The sequence below is a fragment of the Lithobates pipiens genome, unplaced genomic scaffold (genome assembly GCF_037356315.1).
Source record: "Lithobates pipiens isolate NorthernLeopardFrog02 unplaced genomic scaffold, aLitPip1_a1.2 Scaffold_13, whole genome shotgun sequence".
Lineage (NCBI taxonomy): Eukaryota > Metazoa > Chordata > Amphibia > Anura > Ranidae > Lithobates > Lithobates pipiens.
In genome coordinates this window covers 474,277,380-474,291,506 of record NW_027507718.1, presented here as the reverse complement: position 1 = coordinate 474,291,506, position 14,127 = coordinate 474,277,380, and the positions used below count along the sequence as shown (strand labels likewise).

At 44.7% G+C, this 14,127-nt stretch overlaps 1 protein-coding gene across 1 annotated transcript in view; it reads left to right on the top strand.

Annotated features, from left to right (window-relative positions):
- The window catches only part of NAT8L (N-acetyltransferase 8 like), a 97,301-nt gene that overhangs the window by 24,950 nt on the left and 58,224 nt on the right, over window positions 1-14,127 (top strand). Inside the window, exon 2 of the mRNA XM_077477917.1 lies at window positions 6,834-6,998. Within this exon, the coding sequence (XP_077334043.1) occupies window positions 6,834-6,998 (165 nt within the window). The remainder of the gene's footprint in view (window positions 1-6,833; window positions 6,999-14,127) is intronic.

Sequence of the window (14,127 nt, the reverse complement as noted above, 5' to 3'; positions counted from 1 at the left end):
CGGCGAGAAGACCCCCGAAGACGGAAGACCCCCGGAGCTGTGCAATAAACTATTTTAAGCCTGTGTTGTGTTTTTTTTTTTTTTTTTTTTTTAACATTTTTTTCACAGGTGAATGGGTAGGGGTACATTGTACCCCATACTCATTCACATAGGGTAAGGGGCTGGGATCCGGGGCCCCCTTATTAAAGGGGGCTCCCGGATTCCGATAAGCCCCCCGCCCGCAGACCCTGACAACCAAAGGCCAGGGTTGTCGGAAAGAGGCCCTTGCCCTCATCAACATGGGGACAAGGTGCTTTGGGGTGGGGGGCCTCGCGGCCCCCTCTTCCCCAAGGCACCCCCCATGTTGAGGGCACGCGGCCTCAGAAGGGGGGGCGCTCGTTCGTCCCCACCCCCTTTCCTGGCCGGCCGGGTAGCGTGCTCGGATAAGGGTGTGGTATGGATCTGGGGGGGGGGACCCCACGCCGTCTTTTCGGCGTAGGGCGTTCCCCTTAGAATCCATACCAGACCTAAGGGCCTGGTATGCTCTCGGTGGGGGAACCCACGCCAAATTTTTTCATCAATTTGGTGTGGAGTTCCCTCTTGAGAGCTGATAATTCTGTCAGTCGCCTCCGTATAGACGGAGATCCGACTTGTAGGTGACCTCCATTGAAATCAATGGGTACCAGTCGCCTACAAGTCGGATTGAAGTAGTACAGGAACCTTTTCTGAAGACGGCTCTCATTCACTTACATTGATTTTTAAATGTTGTCCGACCTGAGGCGACTAGGGGCGACCTGAAGTCGGATCTGAGTCATCCCTGTGTGAAATGGCTCTTACACTAGTGCATGAGATATGTAAATCACCTGTCATTCACAGCCAAGGGGAAGAACTGACTCCTATTTCTCTGTGTGTCAGTTTTTATCTTAATGAAAAAAGATAAGAGGACTGCTCAGAGCTGGATTAACTCTTTGTGGCAAGACTGGGCACAGATGACATGAAATCCTATACTGTGCAAGCCTTAATTAATTTACATCCACTTTAAGCTTTAGCCCTGTTTCACCAGTGCAATTTGACAGTTCAAAAAAATCACATGACAAGTTACACCTCATTGCTGGCAGTTCATATTGTTGCAGCAACTTTAAAAGGTCCCTGCACTATTTTTTTGCGATTTCATTGTGACTTGCATTGACTTCTGTTAAACGAAGTCTCAAGCCGCAAGGAAATGGAAAATCAAAACTACACTGATCGCCAGCTTTGAAATTACACGGATGTAGTGTGATTTCAAAGCTGCACTGGTGTAAACTAGGGCTTAGGGTCATTTTATACGTGGCAGACTTTGGCTGCGATCCACGTGCTCAGCAGTGGAATCTGTCCTCTGATCCCCACTGAGCAGTCAGATGATAGGGCCATATCCACCCTGCTTATGCAGAGCTGGCACAGCCTGCTCTCCTATCGGCAATCGGATGTAAACGGACCCCATGTGCATTAACACCTGACTGCCATCCAATCCGATCCACTGGACACAAGGCAAACTGATCCCCATCTGTCTGTTTTTAGCAGATCAGATCGTATTGGATGTTGGCGAGTGTAAACGGACACATGTCTGTTTACACCCATCGCTCCATAGAGAAGAATGGGGGATCTGTTTGGGTCCACCTGAAAAACGGACAGGCAGACCCAATGGGAAAGTTCAAATGAAAGGGCACTAAAGGGGATGGCCAGACACTCTACAGTTTTCAGTTGGAAGGTATTTTTCCTAAAAAAAAACCTACATTTTTAGTTTCTTGTATGAAGGTAAAACTGAGTTGCCTAAATGTTATGTTTTGGCATCTTGATTGGATCGGACTTTACACGGTAAAAATAAATATGTTTTCCAGAAAAAGAGAAATTTTTTTTTAATTTACCTATGCTTCAACCTAAAAATATTAAATACTAATAATAAAATTCTCTTGACCAGGGAATCAATGTGCACAACGCTCCCCATCCGAGCCTCTAGGAATAATATGCCGGAGGGCTCTTCAACCTTTTCAGCATGTAAATAAAAATAAAATATGCTGTAGTTATGAATAAACCAGCTGTTGTGAAATTTGAATAAAAATGTATTTCTAGAGTATTGCATTTCATTTTGCATTTATAAAGGCTTGCTTTTATGCAGGGTTTTTTTTTTTTTTTTTTTTTTTTTTTTCTTGAGGCTTTCTGTTTTGACTTGCAGGGGCCTGCAAATGTTTTGCATGATATTGAAGCTCAAATTCACAAAAGAGGGAAATTGGTATACATCTTTAGTTCTGCAGTTTTCCAAATCTTTATAGAGCAGCTGTACCCAGACTATGGATAATAAAGCCGAACCCCAGGTAAAATATAAACCCTCTCTTGCAGTGGGGATGCACCAGCACTGCAAGAGTTATATGCTTGTTTATGGACATGAAAGAGCAGTTTTACTTGTGTCCTACCCCATCCTCTGTTCCTGCAGGCTCCTCCATGCCAGCATTAGATCAGGTAAGTAAAAATTATTTTCCCATCCCCTAGACCAGGGGATCTCCAAACTACGGCCCTGCAGCTGTTGTGGAACTACACGTCCCATGAGCTGTTAAAAAACTCTGAAATTCAGACATGACTAGGCATGATGGGAATTGTAGTTCCTGAACAACTATAGGGCAATAGTTGTACTTCCTGAACAACTGGAGGGTCATAGTTTGGAGACCCCTGCCCTATACATAAGGGAGCATTTAAAGCGGAGGTCCACCCTAAAATGGACCTCCGCTCATCGGAATCCCCCCCCCTCCGGCGCCACAATCGGCACCTTTCAGGGGGGAGGGGGGTGCAGTTACCTGGATAATCCAGGTAACTGCACCCACTTCCGGGCTAGCTCTCTGCGGAAAGGGGCGTACGTTACGCCCCTTTCCGCAAGCGCCCGCCCCCATTAGCAAGTGCCCCGCTGCCTGCTGGGAAACGCACAGCTCCCAGAGGCAGCGGGGACCGTCCGGATTGCGCCGCGCGGCTCGCGCATGCGCAGTAGGGAACCGGGAAATGAAGCCGAAAGGCTCCATTTCCTGATTCCCATACCCAAGATGGCGGCGGCACGAGCGAGCGGCTTCGGGTGCCGACATCGCGGGCGCGCTGGACAGGTAAGTGTCACTATTTAAAAGTCAGCAGCTGCAGTATTTGTAGCTGCTGGCTTTTAAAAAAAAAAAAAAAAACGCGGAGTCCCGGTGGACTCCCGCTTTAACCTCGCCCGGTCCCACTGCAAGGGAAGGTTTTACTTTTATCAGCGTATTTACATATTCCTAATAAGCAGTACCCAACCTCTCTTTGCATGCTGTGTGCATTTTTAAGGCTGGCAGGCTGCCAAGATTATGCTTCCATAGAAAATAATGAGTAGCTGTGATTTTTATTTTTATTTTGTGATATTAAGGGCTTCTTTTTTTCTTGTTTGTTTAAAAATAATAAACCTGTCATACACAGCTGCTCTGTGCAGTGGTTTTGCACAGAGCAGCCCCGATCCTCCTCTTCTCAGGTCCCCCACTAGTGCTCCTGGCCCTTCCCTCCTGCTGAGTGCTCCCATAGCAAACAGTTTGAAATCAGGGCACCCAAGCAGGGTCGTTTCCGAGCTGCGGCTCTGTGTTCATTCACACAAAGAGCCCCAGCTTGACACGCCCCCTCTCCCTTCTCTTTGGCTCACTGGCTGTGAATGACAGCGAATGGCTCCCGCTGCTGTCTTAGCCAGGAGGAGGGAGAGTACCTGGAGAGCCAAAGCTTTCATGCACATTGCTGGATTGAGATGGAAATGGGGCTCAGTAAGTATTGGGGGGGGGGACCACATGTTTTTTTTTTTTTACCTGTAGAACCACTTTAATGTCTCTGTTGTGAATTATGAATATTAATTACTCCACAATGACAATAGCTACATCAGTCAGTGTTTGCTCTTCTTAAACTGTGTTTTCTGCTTAGTTAGAATAGGCAAATGCTTTAGTGTGTTTAGTCTGGGCACAGGTTTACTTTAATGGCCAATCAGATTCCAGGTGACACTTTTATAGCACAGCTTGAAAACTAAAAGTCTCCTGTTTGTTTGTTTGCTATGGGTTACCTTGCGTTTGTTGTGTTTTACAGTATGTTTTATTGTATTATGTCTTTATTTCATAGCTTGGTTCTGTGCTATTTTGCAAGCCCTTCCGTTATCCATTCTGCCCAAAGGTAAATGTTTGCATTTTGCTGGCACCCTCATTGTTTACACTTTACAATGGAATTTTAATATAGACTGCAGTAAAATAAAACATTGCCACCAGCAGTATGTAAACATTTTCTGCTGAGCGCAGTGGTGTTATTAAAGTATAACTAAAGGCAAAACTTTCTTTTCCATTTTGGATAGAGTGGGGAGGAATTAGAACCCACTTCCTGTTTGGCTATGGGAGAGGAAGTGAAGGGAAATCTACAAAATGAGACACAGATGGTGGAAAAAAAACAGACAAAAGGTTATAACCCTCCCTTGCTATATCCAGAATCAGGGGGGAAAAAAAGAAATACGTTTTGCCCTTAGCTCTACTTTAAGTACCCATAAATTCTGGTAATTAAACTAGCCTGTTTAACTATATGACAGGTTCTCCTGTAAGAACTGCTACTTGGCTACAGATTTAACTTTGTTGCTCTCCTCCCACCTTATCATTCCGTGGGCAGCCAGTTGCCAGACCCAGACACTGTCCCATGAGGAGCAAACTTACCAAATGTAAGCTCTGACACAGATCGCCCAGGGTTTGGTCTCCTGATGGAAGAACAAGGACTGCATTAGCATTAGCAGGAGGGGGTTGTTTTTACAAGAGAACCTCACACTTTAACCTGAGACAGCAAAACCAGTTAAAAGCAGAATTCTGTGCAAGACTGTGCATACATCTCTATACTGGGTGGAAAATGGCAGAATTTGTTGCTCCACTGGGTTTTTTAGTCTAGGACTCAAGTGTATAGATCTTCCTCAACTCACAGCATGGCTGTGACAGGCACAGCATGGTTTTTCACTTGAGCTACAGTGCATTTTCCATATATTCCTATCAAAAACTCACCACAGGGCAGCAGTTATATATTATGCTCTCTCTATTGGATTCTTAAGGTAAATATGTAGGGTGATGGTATTTGTGAACAGCCAAGATCATCTTGCCACAGCCATACTGAAGGTAGGAGGATATGTTACCACTGCAGTCAGAGAGCACCAGGGCCTATTCACACTAAAATGTTGCCAGAAGGCATCATAGTTCCCAACTGTCCCTGATTTAGAACAATGTCCCTCTGTTCCTCTTTCCCCCTCATTGTCCCTCATTTTGGTCTGATCTATATAGTTGTATATAAAATCCACTTTTTATCTTTCAAAAAGTGTTTCCCAGTAATAAACCTTTCATCCAAATCCTAAATTGTTGCATTTGTACATTTAAAAAGCCAATATAAAAGGAATAGTAGTGGTGAAAAAGCCCTTGTGGATTTAATGAACTTTTTTTTTGGTTAATTCACCTTTTTAAGGGGGTGTGGAAAGGGGCGTGTTCTATGTCTATATAAGTTTGCTAGCAGGTGTCCCTCATTCCCATCTCAAAATGTTGGGAACTATGAAGCATGGCAATGCACGTTACATTCATTGGTGTTATTTGGTGCCATGGTCATTCTGAATGCCACTCTCATGCACCTTGCTGATAAATGTGCATTACAGAGTGGTGCGTTGTGCTTCCAGGCAGGCTATACATGGTGCAAATTTCTTTCCTGCAAAAAGAAATTTGCATGATTCCCTCATAAACACAGGCAGTGCTGACAAGGGAATCAGCCATTGTCTTCTCCTGGTGGGCAGGAGGGGGAAGTCACCCCCACCGGGAGATGACGGTGATTATTGCTAGTAACTAAAGCAGCCGCTAGCTATAATTGTCAGAGAATCTGGCAGGCTGGTTGTACCCAAGTTGATCGATCAACTTGGTACATTCAGCCTACTCATTAATAGTTTGAATCTCGGACGGTCCGTGCTGAACCAGCCGAGATTCAACTCATGTATGGCCAGCCTAAGAGCGCATGCACAATTTTGGTGGTGCATTGAGCAGCTCATTCAAATGAATGTTGCCCTAATACAACGCACCTTAAAGGGGTTGTAAAGGTATATATTTTTTCACCTTTATGCATTCTATGCATGAAGGTGAAAAAACATCTGATAGTGCCAGCCCCCCTGTTTTACTTACCTGACCCCTCTCACATCCTCTTCACCGCTCAGCTTGGCCGCTGATTGGCTAGAGTGGATGGATTGAAGCCATTGGCTCGCGCTGCTGTCAATCACATCCAATGACACAGCGCACCGAGCTGCACAGTGGAGGTAAGTATAACATGTTTGTTATTTAAAAAAAAAAAAATTACTTTACAACCACTTTAAGTGTCCATTTAACATACTACTGCAGACTAGGTTGGTGTAAATAGGCCCTAAAGTTCAACTTCTGCAAAAACGATTTGTATAGAAGGTTTCTCCTCACTACTTGTCTGATAGGTCCAACAGGAAGCGAGGGGAAGTCTCATCAATGGGGTTATAGACAGCAATAATAACCTGACAGTTTCTTAAGCTTTCCTACATGATCCAAAGCAAACATTTTGACAGGAGAAGGAGTAAAAAAAAATGAAAAAAATTTGATCTTGCTTTACTCCACACAAAATGGAGCCAAAGGGGGAAGTTGCTGTTAAAATAAATGTTCTCCCTTTTTTTATTGATACGTTATTGATTGTGTATATTTTGTCTGATAGCTAATATGTTCTGATTCTTGTTGTTTGGGTTTTTCTATTCCGAAATCAACACTAAATTCTCTTTTCTGACAGGTATCGTTTATTTTTCTTCCTTATCTCCATAGTAATATGCTTTGTTGTGACCAACTCCTTGATGCTGGCGTGCTGTATGCCCATCTTTCTGTTGGGCATGAGGTACTACTACAGTAGGAAAATTATCCTCAATCATCTGGAGGGTACTCTACGCACGGACATGTCTGATATTGAGAAATATTACATGAAACAGCCAGGTGAGTATAACCCCTTCAAGGGATTTCCCCCTGCTAAACCCCCCTCACATATCAACCACTAAACAAGACATTTAATTCTTGCTTCAGATGATTGCTGAAAATGGCACTGTCCTACTATTTATTAATTCTTTTAAAAGGTCGGTCCAGCCAAAAAATATAAATATATGATTTCAACTGGAAGTGGAAGACGGTGAGATGAACCACCCTCTCGATTCTTTGGGTGTAAAACCTCCCCAACATTCCTTCAGCCCAGTGAGACCCACCAGCTAAAACCATTAGAACTGGGAACTCAGCCATAGAACATCACTGTTGAAGTCTACAAGAGATATAAGGAGCTGTTGGGTGGTTCAACCCCAAACTGAAATATTCGTTTTGGAGGACTGACCTTTTATTTGGAAATCTGTAACCTCAACGCTTAACTGGATGAGAAGCCTCCAGCTGAAATCGGCCCATCCTCTGATCCCTCGGCTGTATAAGTTTTTTTTTGGAGGATTAAAGCACCTGTACAGCTTCACTATGGGTGATATCATCTTGGAACTGGTATACGACCCAGGGTTTGGAGAAGGTAATAAAATCAAAGGCTTCTCAGCCAGATAAATATTAAAAATCATAGATTCCCACTTAATAAGCTAAGAAATATCCATGCATGCTGCTTTGTCTAGGGTAGAAATACCAATCCTGCTTTTGTGGTTATGCTTTTTAAATGTATATCTGACTTTGAAGATTAAGCTATTGAAGATGATATTTCTAGGAAGAGCAATGCATGGTAAAGGTAGGCATGTTTCTTTTATATTGGTCTCAAGGCTGTACACAGTTATTTATATTACCATGTTTTTAATATTTGTTTAATTGTATGTATTATGTCATTCATATTTTTGTAAATTCTAAAAATATTAGGATTTACTTTTGGGTTCAGTAGCCTTATTAAAAGGATACACACTGCCACTTGTAGACAAACATTCATGGATAAATGTAGACTGTAATGATACACATAGACATTGGCAGAACCAAACCATAACAGATAACACTTAGCAAAGTCCTAGCAATGTCCTCAGAGTATTTCAGTCAGACTTCAGGAGGTACGTAAATGGCCTACACCTTTAGCAAGAGAAATATTCAACTTTAGTCAGAGCTGTACAGTTTTTTTTTTATCTACAGACGTTCCTTATCTGCATAGGCAGTTTTTTGGTAAAGGTGAACTTGCCCTTTAAAGTGTATGTAAACCCTCTCCTATACCCAGTGAATTGAACAGCCTCAGATGATGACACAGGGATGAAACAAATCTTCCTATGTAAGTTTTTTTACGTGTATATCTGCTGTCTTGCTATATTCTTTAGAATTCTCAGTGTGTTAGCATTTTTACTTCCTCATTTAACAGTAGGAGTGGTGTCTTGGCATACACTGTGTGTGAGCTGATTGGAGGAAAGGCACACAACCCCCTCAAAAATAGGCAGAAGGAAGGAATGTGCAGAGCTGTGCTGTGACAAGACAAGCTCTCTGTTAATCTATTTATAGCACCCACCCCAACACAAATTTCAGGCTGATTTTATCTCTCATCTCGGAGAGCTTGTCAGAAGTTATCCTACTGATAACAGAGGAACAAAATGGCAGAAAGACACAGGACTTAGTGCCTTGGAGGGAGATGAGTAAACACTACAGATATATGTGCCCAGGTCAGATTTCATGAATCAGGTTTACATCCACTTTAATATTTTACTATCAAATGAGTCTCTTCTTCTTGAGCCACATGCAGGAAAATACACAAGCTGAAGGAAGAGCTGTTACAGTAAATAATTGCTTGTAAAACTAAGGTTATGCTAGCATTGGGGTTTGCTTTTGTATGTATAAATTGTTCCTAAAGGAAATCCCAGAGCATTTTGGGTTGGTTAAAAAAGGCATTACATCAGAGGCAGCCAGCATCTAACTCATTCAGCTTGAGCTCTGTAAACAATGAGCCTCTTTTTTGCACAACTGAAAGCTTAAGACATCAGGAAATGTCAGAGATTTGAACCCTGTAAGGGCAGGCTCAATGTACCAAGTTGATCGATCAAATCTATCAACTTGGGTACAGCCAGCCTGCCGGATTTACTTGCAATAATCACTGTGTCTCGGCGGGGGGGGGGGGGGGGGGATTCTCCTGTCAGCACTGTCTGTGTTGATGGGGGAATCCTGCAAATTTCTTTTGTGTAACCTGTGGTTGCAGAAAAGAAATTCATTGTCTATGGCCTGCCTACACAGCTAATCATGTGAAAATAGGACTAGATCTCCACCTGCTGACTGCACAGAAGACTACATAAAATTCATACAGGATATTTTGTATTTATCTGCCTAAAAAAAAAATCTTTAAACCTTTAATTTCTTTTTCTTTGTCCTGTCTATAAAAATGATCAAGTGCTGTCAAGTAGATGTCAGCTCTTGGCAACATATTGAACAGTATTTTTCCAGAATGAGCTGTCTTTTGTTTGTCTTAATTCTTTGCAGCATCATCATTTCTGAGACTGTGTCCATTTACATTATTGCTGGCACCCCTCTTCTTCTGCCTTAAACTTTTGCAAACATAATTGTCTTTTCCAGGGGAAATGCATGTACTTTAAACCCTTTAAAGTGTATCTAAACCCAAAAACTGATAGTATTGCAGCTACCGGTCCATAGATGTAATAGCTGCATTCGTTTTCATTTCTCAGATCAGTTTTCCTCTATTTTAACCTGTAATCCTGCCATTAACTCGCTTCCTGTCCTAGAGTGACTAAACTATACTTGAGCAGTGTTATCATTTGCACAGATACATACCGTATATACTCGAGTATAAGCCGAGATTTTCAGCCTCTTTTTTGAGGCTGAAAGTGCCCCCCTCGGCTTATACTCGAGTCATCGCTGTCTGCCCGCTCGATCAGCGTGTCGAGCAGACAGACAGCGGCCATTCTATAATTCAAAAGCCGCGCCTCCGGCTCCGCCTTCGCCTGTGATAGGCGGAACACTGAATTTCCCAGCAGCCTGTGTTCCGCCTATCACGGACATCGTATCATCCTCGTACTACGGACGAGGATGATACGATGTCCGTGATAGGCGGAACACAGGCTGCTGGGAAATTCAGTGTTCCGCCTATCACAGGCGAAGGCGGAGGCGCGGCTTTTGAATTTTACAATGGCCGACGAAGAGGGCACGGGACGGAGGCAAGGCAAGGCAAGGCACGGGACGGGACGGAGGCAAGGCAAGGCACGACACGGGACGGAGGCAAGGCACGGGACGGAGGCAAGGAGGCAAGGCACGGGACGGAGGCTCGGGACAAAGGCTCGGGACACAGGTAGGCTGGACACACACACACACACACACACACACACACACACACACGGATGGATGGAGACACACACACACACACAGGGATGGATGGATACACACACACACAGGGATGGATGGATGGATGGAGACACACACACAGGGATGGATGGATGGAGACACACACACACAGGGATGGATGGATGGATGGATGGAGACACACACACACAGGGATGGATGGATGGACACACACACACAGGGATGGATGGACGGACACACAGGGATGGACGGACACACAGGGATGGACGGACACACAGGGATGGACGGACACACACACAGGGATGGACAGGCATGTCTCACCCTCGGCTTATACACGAGTCAATAAGTTTGCCAGTTTTTTTGGGGGTAAATTGGGGGCCTCGGCTTATATTCGGGTCGGCCTATACTCGAGTATATACGGTATATATATTTTGCATTTGCCGAAAGGGTATATTTAACAGACCATAAGGAAGCAAACAAGAGGAATTTACTGTTAGCGTTTACATACACTTTAATAGTTAAGTGGTATTTTAAGGCTGTTTGGGTTTGAGTGTTTGGATTGTGATGTGTTGGGGTCAGAGCAGGAGCGGATCCAGAGTCTAGTCTCGGGAGGGGCACTGCCAGAAAAAACTTTTTATTGCGGCCAATTTATCGGGGCAATGGCTGGTGTTGGCACTTTCATCATCACTGCACCATGGTTGTTATGGTGTCAGGATGAGTGAAACGCATTATTTCTATTATTACATTGGAATATAAAATGACGTGGTTCAACTCACCATAATGCAGAATCAGTAAGAGCCCTGAGTGTGTCAGTTTCCACGTCGACCTGCCTTCAGATGCAGCATGTCACTTGCCACGTCCCTGCCACAAGGTGCGGATTGTCACTTGCCTGCTACCAGATGCTAATTGTCACTTGCCACGTCACCTGTCACATGTTGCTGATTATCACTTGCCATGTCACCTGCCACACATTGCGGATTACACTTGCCACGTCACCTACCACACATTGCGGATTACACTTGCCACGTCACCTGCCACATGTTGCTGATTGACAATCTGCACCTTAGAAGGCCAACGACAGAGTGAAGGCAGGCAGCCAAAAGATGTTGTAATCTCTCTGCTGCCCGTGGCTGTACAGTGAGGCGGGGAACTGCAGTGATGCAGGGCGGGTGGTGAGAGATGATGTAATCTCTCTGCTCCCCACCCACCGGCTTACTGACTGGCCAGTCTCTCTGCTCACCTACAGACCAGCCCGCCCCCTCACTCGTTGTCTGGCCAACACACTCACCTGGTGACCCCCCCCCCACTCATCTGCCGACCTGCCCGCTCAGGCTCTCTGTCACCTGCTGACCCCCGCTGACTGGCCTGTTCGCTCGTTAACACGCATGCACACAGGCCCGCTCACTCATTCACTGACTGGCCTGCTAATCACTAATTTCTTGGAGAGGGCATCTGCCCCGTTGCCCCCCTGGATCCGTTTCTGGGTCAGAGACATATAGGGTTGATTGATTGGCATACCAAACCCAGACAGGTTCAGAAAGTACATTGGTTTAATATCTCAGCACTGTTTGAACTTTACACAAAAATATAAAGGTACTGATTAATCTCATTGTAAGTCATGTGATACACAGTGACAGATTGAAAGGTTATATTAAGTAAACATTTAAAGACACTAGGAAGGTGTTCGTGAGTTTTTACTGATGCAGGAGCATACATGAGCGTGACCAAAGCAAAGTCCAGGAATTTGTTTTTTGTTTGTAAACATTCCTGAAATTAAAAATTGTTTACAGATGACAGTTTCTTCAAGCTCATTGGACAGTTCATTGTTGCTGTGGAGGATATAGTGAATAGAAATGTACTCTTAAAGCCAAGCTCCAGGCACCAGAAATAACAAAAGCCTTGTAGTGCCACAACCCTTCTATCCTCCCTAAATGGAAGGGTTAAATGCTTGTTAAAGGCTAACACTACCTTTTGCCAAAACAAATGCAGCCATGTTTGCAGAAAAAAAAATATACGTGCATTTCCAATTTTTTTTAAAAATGAATCTGCAAAGGATTACAACCGCTGCTGTGCACAGCTGCACAAAAGTCTAAAGTGACAGCTGCCATGGGGAAGAACCCCTGCACACTGTCAGGGGGAAGGTGGGGGGTCGGCTTGCAACCAAATTACACCCTAAATATGAGTGTAAACATGTAACATGGTCTAAAAAGTGGATTCAGCTTTAAAGTCTTGGGGTGGTGGAATAAGGTGGAATACTTACCTTATTCCTTGCTCCAGAAGGCTTCCTCCTGAAGCTTCTATTCTACAGCGGCCCATAGATGACTCCATTTTCTTTCCTTCCACCATGGGTGAAAGGAAACTTGGTGGACCTGCACTATATTAATTCAGTTATGTCAATACATGTCCCACATTAAAAACATGATTTACTTCTTTCAATTTCTCCCTCCAACAAAAAAAAACTGATTTTACATTTCTTGTTCTGAAGGATTGGATAGGTTATATTCCTTCCCCATCCTCCAGCCCATTGCACTTGTATTCACAGTATGTTTGCATCCATAAATGACAGGAGAGACTCCAGCAAAATGTTTCACAAGTCTTGTTGATGGGCACAGTCTTTTAGATTCAGCATTAGTACTAAATTGTCCATAAGAAAAAGAAACCTTATATTGCAAGTATTAATCTGAACCTTTTTATTTGTCCCTTCTCCCCTGAATGTTTATCAGAACAAATTTGCGGTGTGGTATGGCACAGACACACTGCCAAGAGATGAACATCTTTCATCTCTGTTCCAGAAACCTCTCCTCCAATCTCGCTCCACCAGGACTCTGGAAGTGAAAATCAAGAGCAGAATCAAGTTCTTATGCACAATATCTGCTCGCTTGCTATGTTTACTTATAGTTCCCTCCTTGGAACCCAGGAACTTAGTATTCCTGCTTTCTACAACTCTAAACAAATTATCAAAACAACCATGCTTTTTTAGGCTGAACCCACTCTAAAATGGATCCCCATGGTAAGAACAAAAAAATAAAAAATGAACATGAATGTTGCTTCTCAAAAACGTAATTTTAACCACTACAGATCCGCGCTATTGCCAAATGACGGCATTAGCGCGGACCTAGATTGCCGGGACTACGTCTATTGACGTCGTCCCGGTTACGAGCGGCCTGCGCGCCCCCTGAGGGGCGCGCTCTGTGATCGGCGAGTCCGTGAGACTCGCCTGATCACCGATCCGTGTAAGGGGTCGATCCCGACCCCTTATCACGTGATCAGCTGTCAGCCAATGACAGCTGATCATGTGATAAAACGGAGCCGGTAATCGGCTAGTATTCCTCCTCGCGCTGACAGCGCGAGGAGAAAAAAAAAAAGCCGATCGCCGGCGGCCGTGTTCGGGACATCAGTCCCGATCACGGCCAACAATTCAAGCGGACACCTGCCCCCTGCCAGTGCCCACCTGCCACCCGCAGTGCCATCCTGAAATAAAGTAAGTGCCCCCCTGTCAGTGCCACCCAGCAGTGCCCATAGTGCCCACAGTGCCACCCAGCAGTGCCCACAGTGCCACCCACAGTGCCACCCAGCAGTGCCACCCACAGTGCCACCCAAAATCTGCCTCAAAGGTGCTGCACCCCAGTGCCGCCCAGCAGTGCCGCCCATCAGTGCCCAGCAGTGCCGCCCATCAGTGCCCAGCAGTGCCACCTATCAGAGCCACCTATCAGTGCCACCTATCAGTGCCCATCAGTCCCATCTATCTGTGGTACCTATCAGTGCCCATCCGTGCCACCCATCCGTGCCACTTATCCGTGCCACCCATCCGTGC